This window comes from Cynoglossus semilaevis, chromosome 7, assembly GCF_000523025.1.
Source record: "Cynoglossus semilaevis isolate Cse_v1.0 chromosome 7, Cse_v1.0, whole genome shotgun sequence".
NCBI classification, from domain to species: Eukaryota; Metazoa; Chordata; class Actinopteri; order Pleuronectiformes; family Cynoglossidae; genus Cynoglossus; species Cynoglossus semilaevis.
In genome coordinates, this window is record NC_024313.1 from 8,786,901 (window position 1) to 8,809,761 (window position 22,861).

At 41.0% G+C, this 22,861-nt stretch overlaps 3 protein-coding genes and 1 long non-coding RNA gene across 7 annotated transcripts in view; 2 read left to right on the forward strand and 2 right to left on the reverse strand.

Moving 5' to 3' along the window:
• LOC112487241 (uncharacterized) overlaps positions 1 to 12,554 on the reverse strand; it is a 16,512-nt gene extending 3,958 nt beyond the window's left edge. Inside the window, exons 1-7 of the long non-coding RNA XR_003050164.1 lie at positions 12,087 to 12,554; positions 8,140 to 8,246; positions 7,819 to 8,011; positions 6,681 to 6,917; positions 6,326 to 6,528; positions 2,315 to 2,408; positions 1,993 to 2,236 (exon numbers count right to left, since the gene is read on the reverse strand). This is a non-coding gene — a long non-coding RNA (uncharacterized LOC112487241). The remainder of the gene's footprint in view (positions 1 to 1,992; positions 2,237 to 2,314; positions 2,409 to 6,325; positions 6,529 to 6,680; positions 6,918 to 7,818; positions 8,012 to 8,139; positions 8,247 to 12,086) is intronic.
• On the forward strand, positions 7 to 11,382 carry lpin1b (lipin 1b). 3 transcript variants are annotated; one of them, XM_008313252.3, is made up of 20 exons: positions 7 to 183; positions 2,036 to 2,239; positions 2,327 to 2,422; positions 3,985 to 4,271; positions 5,152 to 5,265; positions 5,384 to 5,507; positions 5,596 to 5,947; positions 6,148 to 6,241; positions 6,368 to 6,552; positions 6,652 to 6,745; positions 6,839 to 6,908; positions 7,507 to 7,599; positions 7,745 to 7,800; positions 7,910 to 8,048; positions 8,146 to 8,294; positions 8,698 to 8,784; positions 8,904 to 9,056; positions 9,554 to 9,668; positions 9,964 to 10,067; positions 10,167 to 11,382. In XM_008313252.3, exons 2-20 carry the CDS (start codon positions 2,048 to 2,050, stop codon positions 10,339 to 10,341), a joined length of 2,679 nt encoding a protein of 892 aa, XP_008311474.1. In that variant the 5' UTR covers positions 7 to 183; positions 2,036 to 2,047; the 3' UTR covers positions 10,342 to 11,382. The 3 variants fall into 3 exon arrangements, with proteins under 3 accessions (XP_008311474.1, XP_024912759.1, XP_024912758.1); XM_025056991.1 differs by lacking the exon at positions 7 to 183 and adding an exon at positions 205 to 1,923; XM_025056990.1 differs by lacking the exon at positions 7 to 183 and having other exon boundaries at positions 2,015 to 2,239.
• gnpat2 (glyceronephosphate O-acyltransferase 2) lies at positions 11,813 to 17,453 on the forward strand. Its single transcript, XM_008313259.2, has 16 exons — positions 11,813 to 12,089; positions 13,098 to 13,298; positions 13,384 to 13,560; positions 13,999 to 14,128; positions 14,247 to 14,374; positions 14,504 to 14,579; positions 14,656 to 14,807; positions 14,956 to 15,086; positions 15,334 to 15,575; positions 15,718 to 15,975; positions 16,047 to 16,126; positions 16,266 to 16,406; positions 16,564 to 16,663; positions 16,751 to 16,844; positions 16,920 to 16,981; positions 17,102 to 17,453. The coding sequence occupies exons 1-16, from the start codon at positions 12,078 to 12,080 to the stop codon at positions 17,152 to 17,154; spliced, it is 2,037 nt and encodes a 678-aa protein (XP_008311481.1). The 5' UTR covers positions 11,813 to 12,077; the 3' UTR covers positions 17,155 to 17,453.
• A 697-nt stretch (positions 17,454 to 18,150) lies between these two features.
• itsn2a (intersectin 2a) overlaps positions 18,151 to 22,861 on the reverse strand; it is a 30,430-nt gene continuing 25,719 nt past the window's right edge. For both annotated transcript variants that reach the window (XM_025056989.1, XM_025056988.1), the window contains 11 exons: positions 21,868 to 21,989; positions 21,609 to 21,715; positions 21,206 to 21,389; positions 21,020 to 21,118; positions 20,771 to 20,938; positions 20,453 to 20,665; positions 20,254 to 20,375; positions 20,081 to 20,163; positions 19,815 to 19,898; positions 19,550 to 19,723; positions 18,151 to 19,224 (listed from right to left, as the gene is read on the reverse strand). In XM_025056989.1, the coding sequence (XP_024912757.1) occupies positions 19,073 to 19,224; positions 19,550 to 19,723; positions 19,815 to 19,898; positions 20,081 to 20,163; positions 20,254 to 20,375; positions 20,453 to 20,665; positions 20,771 to 20,938; positions 21,020 to 21,118; positions 21,206 to 21,389; positions 21,609 to 21,715; positions 21,868 to 21,989 (1,508 nt within the window). In that variant the 3' untranslated portion in view covers positions 18,151 to 19,072. The remainder of the gene's footprint in view (positions 19,225 to 19,549; positions 19,724 to 19,814; positions 19,899 to 20,080; positions 20,164 to 20,253; positions 20,376 to 20,452; positions 20,666 to 20,770; positions 20,939 to 21,019; positions 21,119 to 21,205; positions 21,390 to 21,608; positions 21,716 to 21,867; positions 21,990 to 22,861) is intronic.

Sequence of the window (22,861 nt, forward strand, 5' to 3'; positions counted from 1 at the left end):
AAGGGAGAATGAAATCGCGTTCTCTTTAACAATGCGCAATCGTTTTCTTTTTCCAAATATAGTCGTTGACGCTCAGCACGGGCTTTATTGCAAACCAGGAAACAACAATAACGCGTTTGAAATGTCTTGTGCGGTTTTACGTTGCTGAAGAAACGTCTGACTTTCTCTTTTACAGCTGTAAAGGTAGGGCATATTTCCACTGTATTTGACGGACTTATTTTGTCGTAAATATCTTCGATTATCCGTTTTTATAATAGCTGCACACATCTGATATCAGCAATATTGCATCCGTGTAGTAATACTTCATGTATAATTGAATACTAAATGTTTTGTATTGGTACTCTATGAGTGTTATGATGACATGAACTGACTCCTCAGAAGCTGCAGCCTCTTTCAACCGGACCTTTAAACCCAATTATACACTTTTAAATGAGTCGTTGTAAAATACATGCTATGTCACGAATGTGTCATAAAGGTGACCTGACATGTCCTTACGTGTCCTTTAAATTGAACTAATCCTAACTTATTTCTTACACTTTTAGGGAACAGAGGTTTGTTTCTGTACTGTATAAAAGGCATTTTTTGAAAAATGCATACAAAGCAAGTACAGCAAGTTGTGAAAAAACAAAACAAAAGTAGACAAGAAAAAAGTTACTCACTTATAATTGAGTAGCAACATATACTGTCAATTTATGTGTGGCTCAGCCAGATTCCTGGCTGCAAGACAATCTTCCTAACTGCAGCTTGCAAAGTGATTTAAGCTAATGAGAAAACCACAGTTAAATGATGTAAACATACAGGATTTTCCAAAGGCTAAGTTTAAATTCTTTTTAAATCCAGGTCTAAAAAAGAACTGTGCTTTACAGCAGAGATGTCTTGTGATGTCTTGAGACATTATTCCTCTTTTTGATCTAATCTGTAATTCATGATGGTTTATTTTTGGATGTATCTCTTTTGCATTTTTTGCTTAGAACATGATTTGTACTCATTGTTCCGTGAATATTAATAATTCATTGCAGTGAAAGGCACAACACATTTCAGACATGGTAGTGTCTTCTCAAATTCCTCCACAGCTCTAAAATTAGGGCTCATGCGTCTCTGTTAAGGGGCCTCTACTTAGAGTCTCATGTGCTGACATGGGGGCCGAGAGGCAACAATCATGTTTAGGGGCCCCTCCATCTAAATGAGACTCGAGCAAGGTCTGACCCACTTCTTTCAAGTTATTTAAAACTGTGAAAATTGGGCAAATGTTTGCATCAAAGATATCTACTGTACCAGCAAAGATTAGGTCCTACCAGCACAAGGTCATGAGTAGGGTCAAATGATATACTACGCTGGAATTGGTTGCTGGGCTAGATATAATTTTCTGATCTATTACAGAGCAGTGCGTTGTAATAGATCTTCTTAAGTGGCACATATTCATGTACATAGTGAAGGAGACAATGTTAAGTCTTAACAACAACCATCAAAACATATGCAGTACATAGTGTATTAAAACCATGTAAAGTTGAACAATCGCTTAACCTTCAACCTTCATCTTCAACATTCTTTCCATTTAAAGACATGAAATTGCACTGCAACACTGAGCTCTTCTCACATCACTGCTCTGACATGGTTTGATAAAATTGGATGGAAAACTGTTGTTTTCTGTAGGATTACCAGACCTTGTAAAAGAGGAAAGAAAGGTCAAGGTGGCAACAGGGATTTGCTGTATGTGGGTCATGGAAAGTTGCACAATTACTGGACAGGAACCCTGGCACCTAATGTCCTTCTCTGTCCTCAGACATTCCAGCCATAGTGCTGTTCTCGTCACCCCACTAGAGTTGTATGTCTTCAGTGGTTTGGTTGACGTATACACGAGGCCATGGCAGGTGTGGGCTAATAAACACCTCTATCTTTAAAGGTTGATTGAGTTCAAGAAAGGTGATGATAATAACTGTGCTGTGGATTAGCAGATTTAAAACATAGTTTACAGTTTTAAACTTAACTTACATTTGTTTAATTGTTCTTCCACTTTCATGTCTCCCTCTAACAGACCCGTCAGACCATGAACTACGTGGGCCAGTTGGCGGGCCAGGTCTTTGTCCAGGTCAAAGAGTTGTATCGAGGCCTCAATCCCGCCACCCTCTCAGGCTGCATTGACGTAATTGTAGTCAGGCAGCCTGATGGCTCCCTGCAATGCTCGCCTTTTCATGTTCGCTTCGGCAAGATGGGCGTCCTCAGATCCAGAGAGAAACTGGTAAGGAGAATAAAAATATCCTATTTTCAAAGTAGTGTTTGTTTTAATGAATGCTTTCTCAATTTGCTCCTATACCTGTTTCTTCAGGTGGACATTATGATCAATGGAGAAGCAGTGGCTCTGCACATGAAGCTTGGAGACAATGGAGAGGCATTCTTTGTGAAGGAAACTGAAAATGATCAGGTACAAAGATCACTGCTAGTAGCTGCTATTTTTAGAAATATATTTCTCTATTCTTTTGAAAGTGTGTTTTGATTGGCCACTAAAATGTTAAAACCCAAACAGAAACACTGTCCTTTGTTCAAATGAACAACTCAATCCAGAAGTTGGAAATGTCTTCCAAGTCATTGGCATATTTTGAAATCAATGTAATCAAAGTGGTGTCATGTTTAACTGACTCAAAATCTGTTCCCTAAGGCGACGGTAAATCATCTGTGACCACGGCACAAGGCGCTTTTAATAGATACTTATAAAAACAAGGATTTAAATCAAAACACACAGTATTCTCCACCTCCAGACACACCCATGTTTACAGACGAGAAGCCTTATGCAAACAGACTGTCTCCTCCCACTCTGCTGTAGTAATTCACACAGGGTCGTACTGAAGGCACAGTTGGCACAGCAGCCAGGAATTTCTTCATTTTCTCTCCAGCCGAACAACAATCCTCTGTTCATCTGCAAGTGCATGCACTATTACTGGTCTATAATGAGTGAATTACGTAGCAAAAAGATTAAAGAGATATGCCATGAGTGGAGATCCCTGGCAATAGGAATAAGCATGAAGAAAAGGCTTGAAAGGCCTGTGCGTGTGTGTGGAGCTAAAATGTGTTCAAAGATTTGTTAAAGTTAAACAGATCAGAACTGTGTTGCATTTCTACTGTTATTGTCCAGCTGAGGTTTTTGAATTTCACAATTCATGACCCACATCATGTGTTCTGCTGCTGGAAGAGAAATGTTGGCCAGTCGCACGTGCAGTAAAATGTATAAACAAGTGGTGAGTGAGTGAGGCTGAGACAGGCTCCAACAAGGGGAGAGGGGGATTTCTTCTCCCTCCAGCAGTGTCAAATTATTCTCAGGCCTGGAAAAGAAAGGAGGGGAGGAGTCTTGTCTCTTTGAACCTCTGGCATAGGAAAGAGAAAAGTCTGCAAACATACACACACACACACACACACCATGTACACACACTGATTTACACTCCGCCTGTGTCCTGACAGCCGAGGTCTCTCCTGGAAAGAATTTTCTTTTCCTAGAAGGCAGGAAAACCAAAAAAAAAAAAGGGAACTACTGTGAAAGGAGTGAGAGGAGTTGTCTTGCTCTGGCTGTTCGTTTTTTACTGGCAAACCTCTATGTCTGCAGGGGGAATTACAGCAAACCGCTTGGCAGTGATTATACATATTTTCCTTTGTCCACAATAGTGAAAAACAACAACAGCCAGTCATGTGTACTACAGGAAAAACAAATGAATATAGTTGAAATGGATATGTTTGAAGTGGAGTGTTTTCACAACTAAAGACATGGTAATTGGGTGTTAATTGTAGATGCTTAACTGCCAGAAGGTGAAAAAACACTGTAAATGATGTTTCTAGACTATGGCCCGGTCAGAAAACATGTCCCGACTTTAAAACTGACCCAAGGAGCAGTGAAGGACAATGGATAGATTATTACACTCATATCTCTTCAGTCAAATTATACTGAATGAAGCTATTAAAAAGTTTCTGTGGTATCACTGTCTCTACTCTCATCAGGAAATTGTTCCGTCCCACCTGGCCACCTCACCCATCATGTCCGACGGCGCTTCTCTCATGAGCTCCTCCCTGATGGGAAAGAGCTCTGGGCCCCCTGTGCAGACACTGGGTGCCACGGGAGTTAACGGAGAAACTACCAATGGTATCGTAAAGAAGAGGAGGAAGAGGAGAAGGAAGGTCTGGGCCGACAGCTTGAGAAGAGAGGAGAACGGGGACTACTCAGAAGACGAGGACATGTTCACAATAGATATCAGCTCAGACGAAGACACAGAGATGGAGAGCAATAGGTGAGGAAGAGCAGAGGAAGATTAAAGATAAAAAGAGTTGCGGGATGAGAGGATTGATTCAGAACACTGAAAATGTTGTGAAAGCGTGAGACAGCATTTGAAACTGTAAAGAGGAACAGCGTTACACGTGAAGGAAGTAAAGGAAGGAAAGTGCTGTTAGATAAACAGTGCAATACATCATTAAAACAGGCCTCGACAGCAGCTTTAGTGAAGTTCTAGTCTGTTCAGCAGAAATAAGAGGAACAGCCTCTGTCTCTGGGAGGCCTGGCACTGACAAAAACAACTCTATGAATCACACCACTTCAACACTGCATCGTTCTTCAGTCTGTTTTTGTGAATTGGTGCTTGCTGTTGTCCTTGTGCATGCATGTGTATATATGGTTGCCACAGTGTAACTTATCCACTGGTGTCCAGTAGGGGAATGGATCAGAAACAGCTTAGAATGTGCAGAATGTGGGTCAGGCTCTCAGCAATGGCTGTCACTCACTGTTTTTGTCAGGGTTGACAATTATTAACCATGACTGAAAACAGCAGCGGTTGTAAACATGAGCCTAATGAGCGGTTTATTTTCACCTCTATGCACGAGCCTTGAGAATGCTTTACATCAAATCTGTTTTTAGATTGGAGGCTGTAAACAGTAAATACAGCTAGAAGTGAGCCAAGTGACACGATTGAGAAGCTTAGCTTACAGTCTGGTAGTATGGTGTTAGCAGGGGTAGGTTTAGGTTAGCCTTGCTGAAGACTAATTTGAGCATAATTAATCACAAAAGAAATCTTTGACTTTTGTTGGGTTTTTAATCTATTTTGAGAAGGATGTTTAGAATTGTTCTCTAATGGCATTCTTTATGAGAATTCATGTTCTTTTGTGGTTCCATTTTAGATCTTTATCTCGAGATGTCTCTAGAGAAGAGACCACAGTGGGGTCAGCAAATGGTTCCTTCAACCAGACTGGTGTCTACACCCGTTCAGATGGCGAGTGGAGTCCCCTCCAAAGGTGACAGAGTCCCACACCAAACAACTAAACAAACACATGCCTGCAGTCTACAAACAAAACAAGCTTTATTATTAGTATTGACACTATAATGACTGTTTGCAATCTCTTCCCATCTCAGTCCTGGAAACTCTCGTCCCACATCTCCAAAGAGTGACTCTGAACTAATGACCAAGTCATCAAACACTGACAACCAGGATCCAGCCATGCACTGGGCCTGGGGAGAGCTGCCACAAGCCGCTACGGTAAACTCAGCATCCACTGTGCACCGATGCAAACACAAAAATGACGATGATTGTTTTCATCCTATGTTTACATCTTATGTCTCTCCAGCCGTCCTTTCTCCCTATGAAATCTGACTCTCCGCCTGTTTGTCCCGTATCCATTCCTGTCTCTGAGAACACACATTTCCGCGTAATAACACACGAGACATCTTCAGAACAGTGTGTCCACTCCTCAGAAATGTCAGCTTCCACACTGCTGAGGTCAGAGGACACCGTAGTTACACAACAGACAATCGTCACACTTGGAATGGAGACAGAATCCACAAGTATGGAGTCACTGGCAGTAACTTCAGAGACGCAGGTTACAACAGTGGAGAGTGCAGCTGCTCGTACGGTGGCTGACATGGAGGAGACAATGCTGCGTCTATGTGGCAAGACCGACTCTCCGACCAAGAAGAAAGGTGACAAAGCATGGGAACTATATAAGCTATCTATGATTAATCACAACAACTGAATCACAAGTCAGTGGAAGTTGACTTAAATAATCAAATTGTCATGAAATATAGTGGGTTTTTTTTACCTAAAACTTGTGTTACAAAGAGTATTAATTTAGTGTTTTTGAAAGTTCAATATCTTTCAATTTTTCTCTTCTGGGCTGCAGAGAAAAGGAGCCGCCATCTGGGTTCTGATGGTATTTACCTGGATGATATAACAGAGCTGGAGCCTGATGTGGCAGCTCTTTACTTCCCTAAGAGGTAAACGAGCAGACACATCTATACACACAGTTTACACCGCTACATAACAGAGTTTGGGCACAATATTTAAATTAATGTCACTACAGTCACTGTTTGCTGATTCTTTCAAACGCCTCTTATCTGTAGTGATGGAGGAGCAGCCGTGAGGAGCATGTCAGACCCGGGTCTCCACAGCACAAGTTTGTCCCCACAGTCAGTCAGCTCGGGGGGAGACAGTGGAGTGGACACCTTCTGTGATCACATGTCTGAACTGCCGTCCATCGCCATCTCTCTGTGTGGTGGACTTACTGAAAACAGAGAAATCACAAAAGGTAACGTCAAACACTGATATTTCTCACTCTGTGATGCTGTGTTTTTAGCTGCGGTGCAGGAAAGAAAACATAACAATCTGTCCTCGGGTTTGTTTACAGAGCAGTTCCATGAAAAGATTGTTTCCTACCAGCAGTTTTCAGAGAATCCCTCCATCATCGACGATCCCAACTTGGTTGTAAAAATCGGTTCCAAGTAAGTCGTGACCACTGGACTTGACTTAAATGTTTCTGTTTGACTTTTTCTTTTCAAGGAATCACTATAAATATTCTTGATTCTGTCCCTCAGGTACTATAACTGGAGTACTGCAGCTCCACTTATGCTGGCTATGCAGGCTTTTCAGAAACCTCTGCCAAAGGTAAGAGATCTGTAGAACAGATTGGAAGACAGTACACACACTTAAGGCCAAAGGTTGGTTGTAAGACTGGCGTAGCACTCCTCCCTTTGGCTAAAGGTGGTACTGCTCCTAAATGTAGACAACATTAGAAGTGCATACAAAAACTGTAACATCTATTCTACTTACATTCAACTCCTCTCTGTTCCCCTTCCCTATTGTTTGCACCTTCTTTTTTATTCCATTACTGCCATCACTTCAACACTCCATAAGTCCTCTTGGCTGACGTTCTTTTCAGTCAGAGTTCCTTTTTTGTTGTCTTTCTGACATGTTGGGCTGCAGCTCAGTATGTCAGACCCAGTACTCAACAGTTTTATTTCTTTCTCATCTGCTTTCTCTTCTTTTGTCTTAGATCACACTCCATCTTTCACAAAGACCACACACACTTGACAATGAAATACATGCACTCACACACACTTTTGTCTATTTAATGCACTTCAGCTACTTGTTTCCTAAGTTATTGTTTGTTGACTTGTCGTTTGGTTTCGTTTTAAGTGACTTTTTGTGTTTTTGTGATGTCCTGTTTGGTCTGTGTGTGTTCCTTTGTGTGCTCCCATTCAAGACTACAGTGGAAAACATCATGAAGGAGAAGATGCCCAAGAAAGGCGGGAGGTGGTGGTTCTCCTGGAGAGGCAGGAACAGCAACACCAAATCGGTATTTTCCTCAATTCCAAGTAAAAATTGAAAGTGATTTTTAATCATTTGTGTCCAAAGCTGTGACTGACAGAAAAAAAACCAAATATGCACACTTCCCATCAGAGATGAATGTGCAAAGTAACTGTTTCTTTTTTCTTTTGTAGGATTCTATGTCTGACTGTGGGGCCTGTGGTTCTGATGGTCAGGATGCAACGAGCAGGTACAGAGCCAAACTTACATTCCTGGTTAGGACTGTCACAGCCAAGTAATGTGAAACATGGCTGTGTTTCTCCAGTCCATTAACATCCACCTCTCACTCTGAACAACAGATATAAGGAGGAGTCTTCCTCAAGTGATGAAGACAACAGAGCAGACACCCAGCATTCCTCCACCATCCAATCAGAGGGCGCGCTTGCATCAGGAGGCGTGTCCTACAAGAAAACACTACGTCTTACATCAGAGCAGCTGGTGGGATTGGTTGAAAACTTTATCCATTATTAATATTTTTTGTCATATGTTTCATTCTCTGTCTTATCTGTCTCTTTTTTGTCTCACTCACACGCAGATGTCTCTGCAGCTGCAGGACGGTCCTAATGAGGTTGTGTTCAGTGTAACCACTCAGTACCAGGGAACGTGCCGCTGTCAGGGAACCATCTACCTGTGGAACTGGGATGACAAGATCATTATCTCTGACATAGATGGAACCATCACCAGGTGAACCATCCATGCACTAAAAAATATCTATTCTAAAAACCAAGTTCAACTGAGTTTAGGTCTGTTTGAATTGGCTTCATCACTTCTCTGCAAACAGTGAACTGCTGAATTGATGTTCAATGAGAAGTAATCTGACCTGAAGTCAGTTCTGTAGATGCATTTGTCAGTTTTATCAACTTTTTAACTAACTTTTTCATCCTTGTCCAAACAATGCATTGGTGTAGTAGCGGCATTCAACTTTTTACGTGTAGACGATGCCCTCTTGTGGCCATAGATTATACATGTTTGATGTAGACTTCTATTCAAAATCCAAATAGTACTAGAAAAGTAAAAATTGTAACACATTTATTTCGTTGTTTTTTTTTAACTTGATGATCGAAATGACCTTGTGTTTTGTCTCTAGGTCAGACACGTTGGGACACATTCTGCCCACTTTAGGTAAAGATTGGACCCATCAGGGTATTGCACGCCTGTACCACAAAGTCAGCCAGTAAGTGCGTCATCATACATGTTACAGAGTCTGTTCTTTACAGCTTTGGATGAAAACATCCAGAACTGAAAGTTTAGCACATATCTGACGTTTATTGTTATTCACTCTGTTGCACACAGAAATGGATACAAGTTCATGTACTGCTCAGCCCGGGCCATAGGCATGGCTGACATGACCAGGGGATACCTGCACTGGGTTAATGAGCGAGGCACCATGTTACCTATGGGCCCAGTTCTTCTGAGTCCCAGCAGCCTTTTCTCAGCTCTGCACAGGTAAACACACACATACACACAGGGTTGGGTTTTCATGCTTGGTGAAGACTTCATGTGGACAAGATTCATTCCCTAATCCCTTACCCTAACATTCACCATTATAACCAGTTGTCTTATCTTAATCCTTACCCAGGGTAATCCTAATTCCAAAGTAATTCTATAAACTCAGACTATCCTTATTCCTAGTGGAGACCAGAAAAAAGTCTGCGAAGACAAAGAGTCATTCACAAGTAAAACTCTTGTCCCCTAATCTTAGACCTTATCTAACTGTAATCAGACCCTGAATCCCAGATTCCAAGGTCTTGAACCTCAAAATGCCCTCTCAGTCTGTGCAGACCTACAAGATGTCCATGCAAGGACAAAGTGTCCCCACAACTAGAGTATTTCCTTACAAAAAAACAAATTGGTATTTTCTTCTTGTATCCATAGAATATGAAGTGACAGTTACAAGTTGTTTATGTTCACATCTGGGCTTGTGTGTGTGTGTGTGGTCACAGGGAGGTAATTGAGAAGAAACCAGAAAAGTTTAAGGTGGAGTGTCTGACTGATATCAAGAACCTCTTCCACCCCAACACAGAGCCTTTCTATGCAGCATTTGGAAACAGATCAACGGTAGGTACACACACACAAATCTTGAAATCATAAATATAAAAAAGAGAACATTCGATCACCAAGAAATATATAATGATCTTAAAATTGAGAGTAAGAGGTCCCCTTTTATTTTATAAAACAAAGACAACTAAAGCTAGCAGAGCCCTCCAGGCTTCTCAACAACTTCACTTGGCAACAATAATCTGCAACCAACATACAGCAGCACTGTCTATTTTATATATATATATATATATATATATATATTTGTGCAGCGCATGTTTCTAACGTTACATGTTTTATTGTCTTATTTTTGCAGGACGTTTACTCCTATAAAGAAGTAGGAGTGCCACTCAACAGGATTTTTACCGTTAACCCCAAGGGCGAGCTGGTGCAGGAGCATGCCAAGACCAACATCTCATCGTACGTAGCAGATCTGGGGGGGGGGGATATAATATATAAAAATAAATAAACCTTTAGTCATCTAAAGTGTGTGGTTTCACCCTGCTCTCCTCCTTTCAGCTATGCACGTCTGTGCGAGATCGTAGATCACGTGTTTCCTCTGAAGATGCGAGCCTCCTGCTCAGACTTCCCTTGCTCTGACACTTACAGCCACTTCACCTACTGGAGGGATCAGCTTCCCCGGGTGGATCACCAGGAAACTACACGCCCACACAGCCAAGGCTCCAGGAACTGACGACCTGTAGGCCAGCTGTGTTTTTAAAGCAGTATTTGGAAGTGATAAAGGTGGAAGAAAATGTTTTTTATAGGATGGATGGAGCACTTATGTAGCACACAGTCTTTTGATGCAAATAGTCTTATAATGCACAATATGAATGTAGGTGCACTTTTGATCAGAAGAATGTATCGTTTGTATATAATCACAATTTTATATATTTATATATGTGTATATATATATTTATATACATGTATTTGTATATATATATACATACATATATTTATCATATATATTTATATACATATATTAACAATATATGATTATTTAGTCAGCTTAGGACTTTTCTAATTGTTGACATCATTATTATAGCTATTCCTTCAGTCTATGCAACAGCATCTGGAGTTAAGCTTTCATAAAGAACACAATATGGTACTGAACCGATTTGTCAGACACAGTTACTGACCCAATGCCAAATGTCGCATTTATTTTCTTACTCCGAACCTACTGAACTTACCAAGAGAATGCAGGCTAGTTTCACTATATGCAAACACATACATTTGACAAGTCAGTGAAGTCAATATTGATTGAGTGATTGATTGATTGATTCAAGGACAATAAGTTCCATGGCACAGAATGAAAGACAGCCTGTGTGCATTTGGTAGATTATATTGTACTTGTTGCTGAGATGAAAAGTTGTGAACATAATGTTTGTGTTTTCTTGTTGACTCAATTTTATTCTACTGGCGGCCTTTTATCTGTAAATTTATTTATCCAAAAACACTGATTAATTTGCCTTTAATTTTACAAAAGAGCATGATGAGTGACTGTATTGGTTTCTTTCTCTGTGCTGTTGTTGCCATTCCTTTATGATTATGACTGAAACCTGAACCCAATCCTGACAATCCTTATTCAGTGTTCATAAAAATACAACTTCTGTATGTTGCTGATATTGACTTGTAATAATGCCATGAAGAGTGTGAGGTCATTCATGTGAGCCGCGGCCATTGCAGCCAGTTGTGAATAAAACCACCAGAGTGCTATTGGTGGACACGGTAACAGCTGCTAGTAAAAAGAGGACGTACTGTATATTATACCTTAATGCTGATGATATTCTTTCTATGAAAGAGAAAAACTTCACTTAAAGGATTCATTTTTTTTGTCTTAATGTTTGAACATATGCTCATTTGCTTCCCTGAGAATTTACTATTGAAGTTCACTGTTAAATTATTCAGAATCAATAATAAAAAAAACAACAACAACAGAAATGTGTGTTTACTTTTTGACTCTTTGTCTCTAAAACATGGAGTTATATTCACAGCATTACATTAAAAAACAAGTAAAAATACTTTGGTTTCATTAAGGATTATTATCAACATCAATTACATTAATAAATGCAATTATTTAAAATTTGGGGTTTTATTAAACAATATAAAAAGAACTTTGCTGTTGTTGCACATGGTTATCATAAAACGCATACTGTTTCATTACTGCTATAGTATGATTTTACACCCGGCACCTGTTCTCAGCTGCAGTTAGCTACACAAACATTATCATGCACAACAGCAACGTTGGGGTTACTGCAGGACAAAGTGGCAACATGAGGAGGAGGAGTTACCAGAACCCTATCAAGCCATTGGCCTAAGACTGAGTCTGACTGAGAGATTCTTTCTCCTCACTCACTCACTCACACAGTGTAGAATGACAAAAGCAACCTGGAGCTGAGAGAAGGAAAAGGAAGTCTGGTTGTGTGAAGAATGACTCACAGGGTAAGAGACACGTCAACTCCTCTGGACACACGCTGGTTTTTATCCTCAACACTTGCTGCAATCGTTGATCTACTTTATTTATCGTACAAATATTTCATACAACAAATACTTCACTTCACTTTTCTATAACAGAGCACTCAGAATGCTCTCTGTTTCTAAGCTTTACTAGTTCATGTCCAAAGCCTAAGCAAGGCTGTTGCGACAAACGAAGTCTGGCAACTTCCTGGAGCATCAAGCTAAGGGGCGGGGACTGTGGGTCTGGACATGAGTTAATGCTTTAAGCTGCTTTCTGATTCAAAATTTTTCAGGGAGTTTGATACATGACATTGAGAATATTGTTAAAGTCATCTCAGCACTTCTATTAACCTTCCAGTAAAATTTTTAATTTTAGTAAAAATCCCAGCAGCTTTGAAAGCCTCAAAGACAAATTCCTAATGTGATAAAGATCATTTTAAATAGTTGTTTTTTTACTCACGTTAAAGTCAGTGTTACCAGTTTGGGTTGCATCAGGAAAGGCATCCACTATCAAACACTCTGATGACCTCTACCACTGTGGTGACCACTGATAAAAAAGGAGCAAAGCAGAAGTGATTCTTCTAGATTACCATTAAACACTACTGTCTCTTGTTGTTTCTATAAAAATGTTGCCTAATATCTGGCAACTAACAGCATCTGGGCAGAGTGCAATGAGGAGAGGTTACTGATAATACTTCAGTATCTTGTTTGTATACACAAAATAAAAGGTCACAGTGACAGTTGAACGGTACAATTACATGAGTTTACAAGTGATCTGATTAAACTGTCTTATGGATGTGAACACACACACGCAAACATACATTTCCATGTGTTTCATGTTTAATTTTAAACATGCGTTCAATATAATAAAACAATTTCAATTTCTAATCTGACCAAAAATATCTCGACCACCCTCTATGACCTCCTGACCCATGTTAAAGACCTCAGGCTTACACAAGTTACAACCTTCATCATCATGATTTCCTCATCTAGTTCAGCAGCTCAGGCAGGCCAGACTGGAATCATGATGAAGAGTTTGTGGACATACTGGAGGACAGACGGCACAGCAGTGACCTGGGCCATGCCCTCCGAACCTTTAATCCGCAGCCTTACCAAGGAGGCCAACCCTGCTCTGCAGCAGAACTCACCAAAACTGTCCTGGAGTCCCAGCATCTGTGCTATGTGGCCAGAGAGGTAGGATTTTAAATCAATCATTCAATTTGACAAAACTCACATTTATCCAAAACGGATTCCGTGGTCTCCATGAATCCTGCTTTAGATTGCTCTGGAGACCGGGTCATCGATAGAGGAAGTTACAGAGGAGGCTCGTCGCACTTTGGACGAAATGTCTCAAAACCTTCAGTTGGGTTTCATCAGGTTGATGAGCTTCACCCTCACCAAGGTGTTCAAGAAGCTGTTCAGCAGCATCTTTGTCAACATGGACACTCTCAGCACGGTCAGGATCTAAAAATTAAATTAACAAAGTTTTTTATATCACATTTTTATTTAAGAATATCTTAAAATACCCTTAGGTCAAAGGTCAGACACTGCTTAACAGTTTGCATCCAAAATGTTCTTCATTCATTACATCCATAAATACATAACATCCATTGTTACTATGATTTTACTTATTAATGTTTTTGCATCACCTTAAGAACTGTCTTTTAATATTTTTAAAAATAAGTCCCCAACATTTTTGTTCTGATGACAGGTTTGTCAGTATCAGTCGATTCAGTGATGTTCATTTTTTCAGTCTTTATTTTGTTAGTGTAAAAGATGTATTATTTTGTAAACCTGCCTTATATCTATATCTATATCTATATCTATATATATATATATATTTTTTTTTTTTTTTACTTTGAAATCAAGAGTCCTGCCTTTTCTGTCCTCACAGCTCCAACAAAGTATTCAGCAGACTCCTGTGATCCTGATGCCCAATCACAGGAGCTACGTGGATTTTCTGGTCATCTCCTACATCATGTTTTCTTATGACCTGCCAATACCGGTTATCGCTGCAGGAATTCGCAAGTATCTGTTTGGTTTTACACAACTCCGTTGATAAGGTGTTGTGAGTATTATCCGAGCCTGTAAAAACACAACACTTTGTTTAACCCCTATCCCTTGTATCTGTGTACTGTGAAGCTCTTGCAGGGATGAAGATGGTTGGAGAAATACTGCGACGCTCTGGAGCGTTCTTCATCCGACGTGCCATTGGTTCTGACAAACTCTACTGGGCAGTTCTGTCAGAATATGTGAAAACGATTGTCAGGGTGAGATTCCACCAAAATACAATGGGCTCCAGTTTAAAGTCCAGTCGTCAGGATTTCACAGAGTGGGTTTGATCCTCAAGTCCCGCCTCTTCTACTTTACTGCAACTGTCTTTTGTCTTGTCTCTCTAGAAAGGACATGCTCCTTTGGAGTTTTATGTGGAGGGTTTAAGAAGTCGCACATTGAAGTCTATAACACCAAAGTTAGGTGAGTAAAGATGCAGATTAAACTCATTAAAGTTAAAGTCACTCTAACTTTCATGACTTTCGACCTTGGTGAGCAGGTATGATGCACATGGTGCTGGAGCCCTACCTTAAAGGTCAGGTGTTTGACATCACATTGGTTCCTGTCAGCATCAGCTACGACAGAGTTCTGGAGGAGTCCTTGCTTTCCCATGAGTTACTGGGTGTCCCCAAGCCCAAAGAGAGCACCACAGTACGTAGCCGCTGCAGGTTCACCGCCAGTGTTAGCAAACGTGATAGTGATTGCACCGAAAATATGGGGAGTTTTTACAAATGTTACATCAACTCACACCTCAAACAGTCAGCGTGTGTGTTGGACTCTGTCTCCTCTGTCACTGCAGGGTCTGCTCAAGGCAAGTTCAGTCCTTCAGGATAGTTATGGTGCCATGCACGTGAACTTTGGTCATCCTCTCTCAGTCAGAGAGCTTCTTAAGGGGAAGATAAACCGCTGCCAGTACAACTTCGTACCCAGGTCAAAAGGTTCCCTGTCCAATTACATAAAGTATAAATTGAAAATGATTTAAAGTTAGGGTGTTATCTTTTCTAGAAATGCTGATGTCATTAGTGTGGTCAGTAACCTATATATTAATATACTGTAGGTTACTGACTACTACATTGTTTTTTATTTTTCAAGTAAATTTAATAAGAGTTTGGTTTTTTTTCCTATCCCTGTTCTCCTTCCTTTGCTCCTGGTCCCTACCCTTTGTTCGTCTTCACAGAGATCTCCCGCAGAAGCCCAGTGCAGAGGTCCAGGCCTGCGTGAGTTGGCTGGCACATGTTGTGGTTGGAACCCAGGAGCAGGGCTCTGTAATCAGCCCCTGGTCTCTGATGACCTGCCTGTTGCTCCAGGCTCCCATCACTGTCCTTACAGTTGAGGGGTTTCCATGGCACCAGCTCACAGAGAAGACCCTCTGGCTGAAGAGGCTGGTGCTGAACTATGGGGTTCGTTTGAACTGGTCAGGTGGGTTGGACTGAAAATGAGAGATACTTGACAACAAATATGTAACATGACCACTAGACGTCGCCAAATCTGTACATAGCGGTGCTACCTGGAGGCTTGGCCTGTTGAAGTGGTTTACCAGAGTGATGGTTATTGTCTGCAGGACAAACCTCTGATTCAGATGTTATGTCATCGTCCCTGACCCTGCACCGCTCTGTGGTTCAGAGGAAAGCCGACCGCGTCTACCTGGTCAGGGAAAAAAATGAACCTAGAAGGCGTCCAGTCAGTGAAGAGGCTTCTGTGACAGCGACAGCAAAGTCAGTGCTGATGCTGGCCGCCTACCGTAATCAGTCGATGCACGTGTTCGTGAGGCCAGCCCTGCTGGCCGTGGCCTTGAACATCACTAGAAGCACACAGAAAAGTAAAAATTAAAGAGAATCATTGGATTTATGCTTCTGTTTACCTCATGATAACCTACTGCTCTCTTCACAGATGAGCTGTTTGCGTTCTTTTGCTTCTTACAGAGTCTCTTCTCCTATGAGTTTATTTTCATTCCTGGAATGCAATTCGAGGTAACAATCTCCATGCAGCCCTCAGCTCTTACAGTTCATGCCCAGTTTAACTGTAGTATTTAGTTATTTATGTACTAATGTACTGTATGTATTTACAGGATGACAGCTTCTTGATTTTTCCTCACTTTTTCTCTAACAGGACTTTGAGGACGCCTGTCTGCTCCTGAAGAAATGTGGCGCAATCCGTATCAACTCAGATGAAGTGATAGTGTCAGACAGTGGACAGGAGATACTGTCCTTCCATCAGTCTCTAATACAACCCTTCATAGATTCCTATCAGGTGCTGTTGACATGAAAACTCTGTCATAGAAAAGAATCTTTTGAGCTCCAAAGAAAGAAACTGATCAAAGACTGATTAAGTGCCTTTCTGATTGTCTTTTTGAATGTCTTTTTGAAGAGTGTTCTCCAAGTTGATTTTGTCTTTGGGTTTCATCCAGGTGACGTTCAGTTCCCTCTCCGAACAAGAACCTGATGTGTTCACAGACAAACAGTTCCTACCTGCCGTGAGGAACCTGGCGACCAGACTGCTCCTCTCAGGTGAGAGTCCTAGCCTGATGATAACCTCTGACTCCACCCATTATTAGCTCACATGTAACACCTAGCCCTTGTTTATGGCCTTTGCAGGTGAAGTTCACACCTATGAAGCTCTTTCCTCCGATACACAGAAAAACTCTCTGTCTGCCCTTCAGAGGCTGGAGGCTGTCAGGAAGCTGAGAGCGTGAGTGATGTGATGAGTTCCTGATGTTTTGATGAATTTGTTTCATATTCATCAACGCCTCGTCTCCTTTCACAGGTCTGAGAACAGCGAATACAAAGTGGACAAAGCTGCTGTTAAACATCTGGCAGACAGACTTTGTAAGTCCCATCAGTAAACTAGATTACAAAATACACTACTATGGTTGTTTACATTTGACATTTTCTACCGTTTGTTGTGACAGTTTGCTTATGAATTTCTAACCTGTGCTTACGTTGTAGCTGGGAGAGTTCCTGCACAGGCCCTTCACACTCCACCTAATTCAAGGCTATAGTCACTGATGGACCTACTTTATCCTTTATTACTGTCCCACAGTCCTAGAAATCCTTTCTCCTCTTCCTATTGGCACAGCCGCAGCTGCTGCACCGCGTTTACTGGGGATGAGAAGCAGACGAGGGCAGGTTCAGTAAACAATTCTGTAAGCATGCAATCAAACAATCAAAGAAACTAAAGTCCCTCCCTCAGCCTTTTCCTGTACACCGTGGCACTGTGTGTAATTAGGCACCTACACTAGTCATCTTGTTAAGTTAATTAATTTTAAATTTCAGGATTAAAGCCAATATTATGACTTTTTCCTAAGGATTAAAATCTTTTCTCAAATGTCTGCCATTACATCAAAATAAGCCCTGAAATAATATTAATCAAAGACATCTGACTGTGATCTGAAATTCTGACATTTCAGGTCGACTTTATATCAAAGCTGTTTTTTTAAATATTTTGAAATCATTTTTAATGTATAATTTGTGATTACAGTTAAAACTGTCCATTTCACTCCAAAAGGTAAAAGTGAAAAAACTTTCTTTTTTTACAATTTCTACTAAAATTGTTTATTATAGTATGTCTCATCGTGTGCACTCACCATCTATGAAGCAGAAGATCAATAGCAGGAGTAGCAATAACACACTGCTTCCATGACGTGTCCACCAGTCAAGTCCATGTCTTATCTATCTTAGTCCAGATCAGGTCAGTAACATCAAACAGTGAAAGAACCATTGACCATTTTTCTGCAACAGCCACAAACACATATGACTTTGGAAACCACTGCCAGAGGGAAACATTGTGACAAAGCAACCATATAAATATGGATGTTATCTCTTCTAATAAATTATGTTTCAGGACAGGTACCTTGACATGTCTTTAGTATAGATCATGCTGGACAAAGACACAGCAATAGAGGACATTTGCCACAGGCAGTCACTGAAGGGTTAACTAATCCCATGGTGGGGTCATTGAGGTGAGAACCTGAGCACGATCAGGTCAGAACACCTCTGTGTCTGTGGTTATCCACAGATGTCAGGACCCTGGCATTTTTGTCACACAATTCACACAAGTTCAACTTCATGCCAACCGCTGCGTGCTGCAGTTACATTTTCTTTTTAAGAAAGTCATTTAAAACCAAAGTGGTTAGCTAACACAGATCAAGGCTCTCTAACACCTCCCACTGCTGATGGAATGAAAACATAAACATTAGAAAATATTTGTGTTTTTTTATCAGTGATTCAAACTTCTAAACTATTTCTTAAATAACGGTTATTCAATTACAAATCCAACTGGACCGGACATTTGCAGTACCTAATGTTTTGGACAAAAGCACCTAATGTTTTTTAAGCCTGGAGTTTGTGGCAAAAACCTTAGACCAAATTTGTTTAACACACAGCTCTCTTATATTTTATTTGGTGAAGTTTATAGAAGTCATGGAAAGAAAAGAAAAAAGTCCAATTGGTTTTATTTACGCCTCTTCAGTGTTTCGTGGCTGCTTCAGTTACACTATAATGTCTTCTGGTGTGACATCGTACAGTAGTGTGTAATTCGGAAATACATAAAATAACAGTAAGCCTGTTGAACGGACATGTGGGCTTTTAGACCAATGTTTTTAAAAAAGGGACATTGTATCAAACAGTTTAAAATTTAAAAAGTATGCTGCAAAAAATATTGCATTTGTAGAGTAAGTAAACATTCAAGTTTTGGCAATTCAAATCTTTTTTTTTTTTGCAAGTGTGTGGTGTGAATTTCCCCTTTTCTATGTTTAAAATACTACCTCTAGGCCTATTGCATCAGTTTATTTGCCTGCATATTTGAGGCAGGCTCATTTGAGGTAACTCATTATGGTGTTATGTAAGACACGAGGAAGCGAGTCATCGAAATGTCACCAACAGGCACTCAAAGAATTTAAAAACTAAAAACTGTCGGCTTCATCTGCTGGGCTCGTAAAGCTGTAGGTCGAGTCTGACCCAAACTTCTCCAGTCGGAACCTCATGGAGGAGGAGGCGTCGGTTCGCTGCACCTTTGCTTTCCATCTCCTTTTTGATTGTTGCCACGGGAACTTCAGTCCGACCCAAGAAATCTGTAGTAGTCAGAGATCAACACTGAGCGCTCATTTTCACATTTTCTTTAACTCCATTTTATAACTGTTACTTGTTCCTTAAAGAAAAGAACAATTTTCAGTGTATTTCGACCTGTGGCTCAGTTAACTTGATATCATCATCTTGTCCCAGAAACTGGTCTCTAGCACCTAGATCTGGGTCAGGCTTTGAGTCATCAAGTAACACAGAATTAAAATTATGTGTTCCAGCATTCGTCCACCGTAGAAGAGATTCTTACGTTTTATTTACCTCGCAGTACTACATGTACTGCATTAATTTGATTCTGTTTTGTACAGCCTTACTCACCGTCTGGTGAGAACTGGTCTTTCTCAAACACAGTGATGCACAGGACATCCTGGTACAGGTCCTTGATAAAGAACTGACAGTTGAAGTTCCACTTAGGGTTCAGAGTGTCGTTGACGGGTCGGGAGGTGTAGCACTGAGCCCCCATGGTCAGCTCGCAGTATGGATTACTCTTTCCTGTAAGAAGAGGAAAAATGAGAGGGTTTAAAAAAAACTACAACAAAACTTTTTAATAAATACGTACAAATACACTCATAAACAACACTACCATTGGGTTTACAGGCCTTGAGTTCCTGAGCTTCAGTGACTGTCACCAGCAGTCGACCGATACCACTGGTTTTTAGGGACCGTGCTAAAAAAAAAGTTAGGTTAAAAAAAGAGATTCATTTGCGAACAATGTGATTAAAAGAACAAAATGGACAGGAATGATCATGTTATTAGTAATATACATTTGAGATTGGATTATTAAAAGCCTGGTGGTGAAATGTTGACGTTAAAATAGAAACACCTTTCTGTGCTGCTTCAAAGTGTTACCTTGATACGCCTTCTCTCTCTTTTTCTTCTCTGTTTCTATGAAATGTTCTGACGCCGCTTTGATTTTCTGAACCCACGCGGCCCTAAAAAAACCCAGCGATAATTACTGTTTTTTGTTAAATCATTTTTGCTTCAATTGTTGAAGACATCTGAATGTATCTGACGGTGGGAACCTCTCATTTAGGGTCTCTGTTCTGAGGGTGTAGACACGATCAATGTGTGAGACGTGGAAGAGTGGCTCATCACTGGACGGGTCTGGAGGCATTTTCACCAAAACCTCATTCAGAAACAGTGGCTGCAAGAAAGGAAAAAAAGCAGTCATACAGGACAATGGCAAACATGCAGAGTTTATTTCTAAAACCTTCTTCTCACCGTTTTGTACATCTTCAGCTGTATGTTCGTCTTGGGACTGAAGAGTTTATCTGGTCCTGAGGATGAGAAGGGTTTGGCACTGTGTGTGAGGAGAAAGAAATCGTTGAAGAGGAAAACCCACAGCTCCCTGCTGCTCTTGGTTTTGTACAATCGACCACTGTGGAGCAGCTTGCGAGGCCCGAGGCAGTTCGTCAAGGAGTTAAAGACCAAGTGCTGGAAGAGAGACAAAGTGGAGATGTCCTTCTGTGTCTCACTTTGACTTATTCATGTGTAATTCAGTTCAACACACACACACAGGAAACGGTTTTGTGTGTTCACCTCTATCGCCCCCTCACACTGCACGTGGCTTTGTATCCACTCCAGCCTGTCTGAGTTCTCCTTCTCCCTGACTCCTTCATTGACCTGAGAGCACAGCTCCTCAGCTCGCTCTAGCGCCTCCAGCAGGGGCCCGCGGTCGGCATGGCCTTCTGTCGTGTGTTCCAGAATCTGACAAAGGCGGATAATGGATAATTTAATTTTCTGAGAAGGACAGTAATAGGCGATTTTGAAAGAGAATGTTTAGCCTACGTTCTTGATAATCAGGGGATAGCGTGTGATTCTCTGCATAGGTTTGAGGAGGAAGCTGGACAGTGGCATTCCTTTACAGCGGTAGTTAGTGGCGATCTTCTGCTCCACAGACGACAGACATTTACAGAATTTACGTTTAAATTCATCAACGGTCAGGTTTTTTTCTTTATATTCAGACTCTCCTACCTTAAGAAAGTCTTTAAATTCTGGCTGGTTGAGCATTTTGCTTTGCAGCAAGGCAGCAGCGTTGAGCTGGCAGGAGCAGAAGCGGATGTAGGGCTGCATGTGCGCCAACTCTGACGCCAGCAGATCTCCTATGAGCTGAACCGGCATGTTCTCTCCTCCGGTCTTTTTTCTGACGCGCAGAGCCCTGAGAGAAAGAGACGACGATGCTGTGAAACACTGGAACAGACGTCAAAATGAACAGCTGATGTCCACGGAAACCAGTGGACTCTTGGGAAAAAAGACCAAATCTTGCAGTTCTCATATTTCACGTGATATTGTCTTGAGGTGGTTTGGAGCAGGTTAAAGGAACAGAAGTAGATTTTATCAATAATTTGTTTTATTTGGATATATGTGTCATACATACTTAAGAAGTTTGGTGTTACACATTATCAGCTCCCTCCAGTTCACAAAGATGACAGCCATCTCTGCTTCCGTCAGTCGGCCCGACTCAGACATGGGCTTGTAGAAAACCTGAGAAGGTCAAAGAGAAACAAGTGCTGAGTGAAAACAAACTGGATTCTTTTATTAATTTAGGACATGACTGACAGCGGGACATTTTTGGGTAGTAACTAAGGCACAATTTTTTCAGATTACATCGAACAGCTGCGTATGTCAGTCTGTACCTCCAGTACCAGCTCCAGGTCCTCCAGGTAAGTCTCCTCAGTCTCGATGAGCTCATGGATGTAACCCTGTCTCTTTCTCTCTAGGGGAGTCATTGTGTCCAACGTCATTAGGTCTGCACACCCTGTAGCATGCACAGGCACACACACACGCACACGTTCATGGAAACAAACACATGCAGACATGCAGTCACGCATGCAAAAAGCACACCAGCAGCACGTGGTTAAGTAAACACACTGTAAGTCACTGGGCACAAAATAAATACCGCACGCATGGGCATCTCAAAATCTTTTTTTAAATGTTGTTATTTATTTACATTTACTGCACAGATGAGAGAGATAGAGAGAGATAGAGAGAGAGAGGCACATTGTAGTTGCTATACATGAAGTGCAAGGACAAACCAGGCAATGTTAGCGCTAACAAGACTGCAGCGGCGGATCATCTGCATCAAAGAAATAACGAAGCACCTTCTGAGGTGGAACGTTCACTCCCAATGGTTGCATAGGTGTAAATGAGAAATGCTGGAGTTGGAGGAGCAGTGGAAGACTGAAGTAGTGGTTCAAGTCTTTCAGGTTTACACTCGGTGTCCGGAGTATAATCACTTTCATTTCTTCTTAATGAATCACGTGTTACTCTGCTGGTGATTAGAGTTCTATACAGAATGAGGCTTGCTATTAAAAAGTCATCACAGGAAATGTTGCTACACTCGCTAAAGGGAAATCAAAACCTAAGTCTTTCATTTGGTAATTCACAAAACAAAAGGATCTTCACTGCTAAAATGATCAAATTAAAACCCGCAGCATCCTCCAAAACCTTAATCTCTGCAAACTGGTGGAGGCCCATTAGTTTCTGCAAAACTTTGCAAGACAATTGTTTGTCAATCATATTAATTACCTACCATAAATAATAAGACTATTTGTGCAACAAGGCCAGAGGTAGGAACTGCTGCTGGATGTGTCTGGGTGTTGCCCACGGCAAGATTGTATTAGAGCCCCA

Coding starts and splice junctions, on each gene's coding strand:
- lpin1b (XM_008313252.3), top strand. CDS start 2,048: ATGAACTACGTGGGCCAGTTGGCGGGCCAGGTCTTTGTCCAGGTCAAA. Junction 2,240..2,326: donor TCAGATCCAGAGAGAAACTG/GTAAGGAGAATA, acceptor CTGTTTCTTCAG/GTGGACATTATGATCAATGG. Junction 7,600..7,744: donor GGAACAGCAACACCAAATCG/GTATTTTCCTCA, acceptor TTTCTTTTGTAG/GATTCTATGTCTGACTGTGG.
- gnpat2 (XM_008313259.2), top strand. Junction 14,580..14,655: donor GTCTATAACACCAAAGTTAG/GTGAGTAAAGAT, acceptor CTTGGTGAGCAG/GTATGATGCACATGGTGCTG. Junction 14,808..14,955: donor AGCCCAAAGAGAGCACCACA/GTACGTAGCCGC, acceptor CTGTCACTGCAG/GGTCTGCTCAAGGCAAGTTC.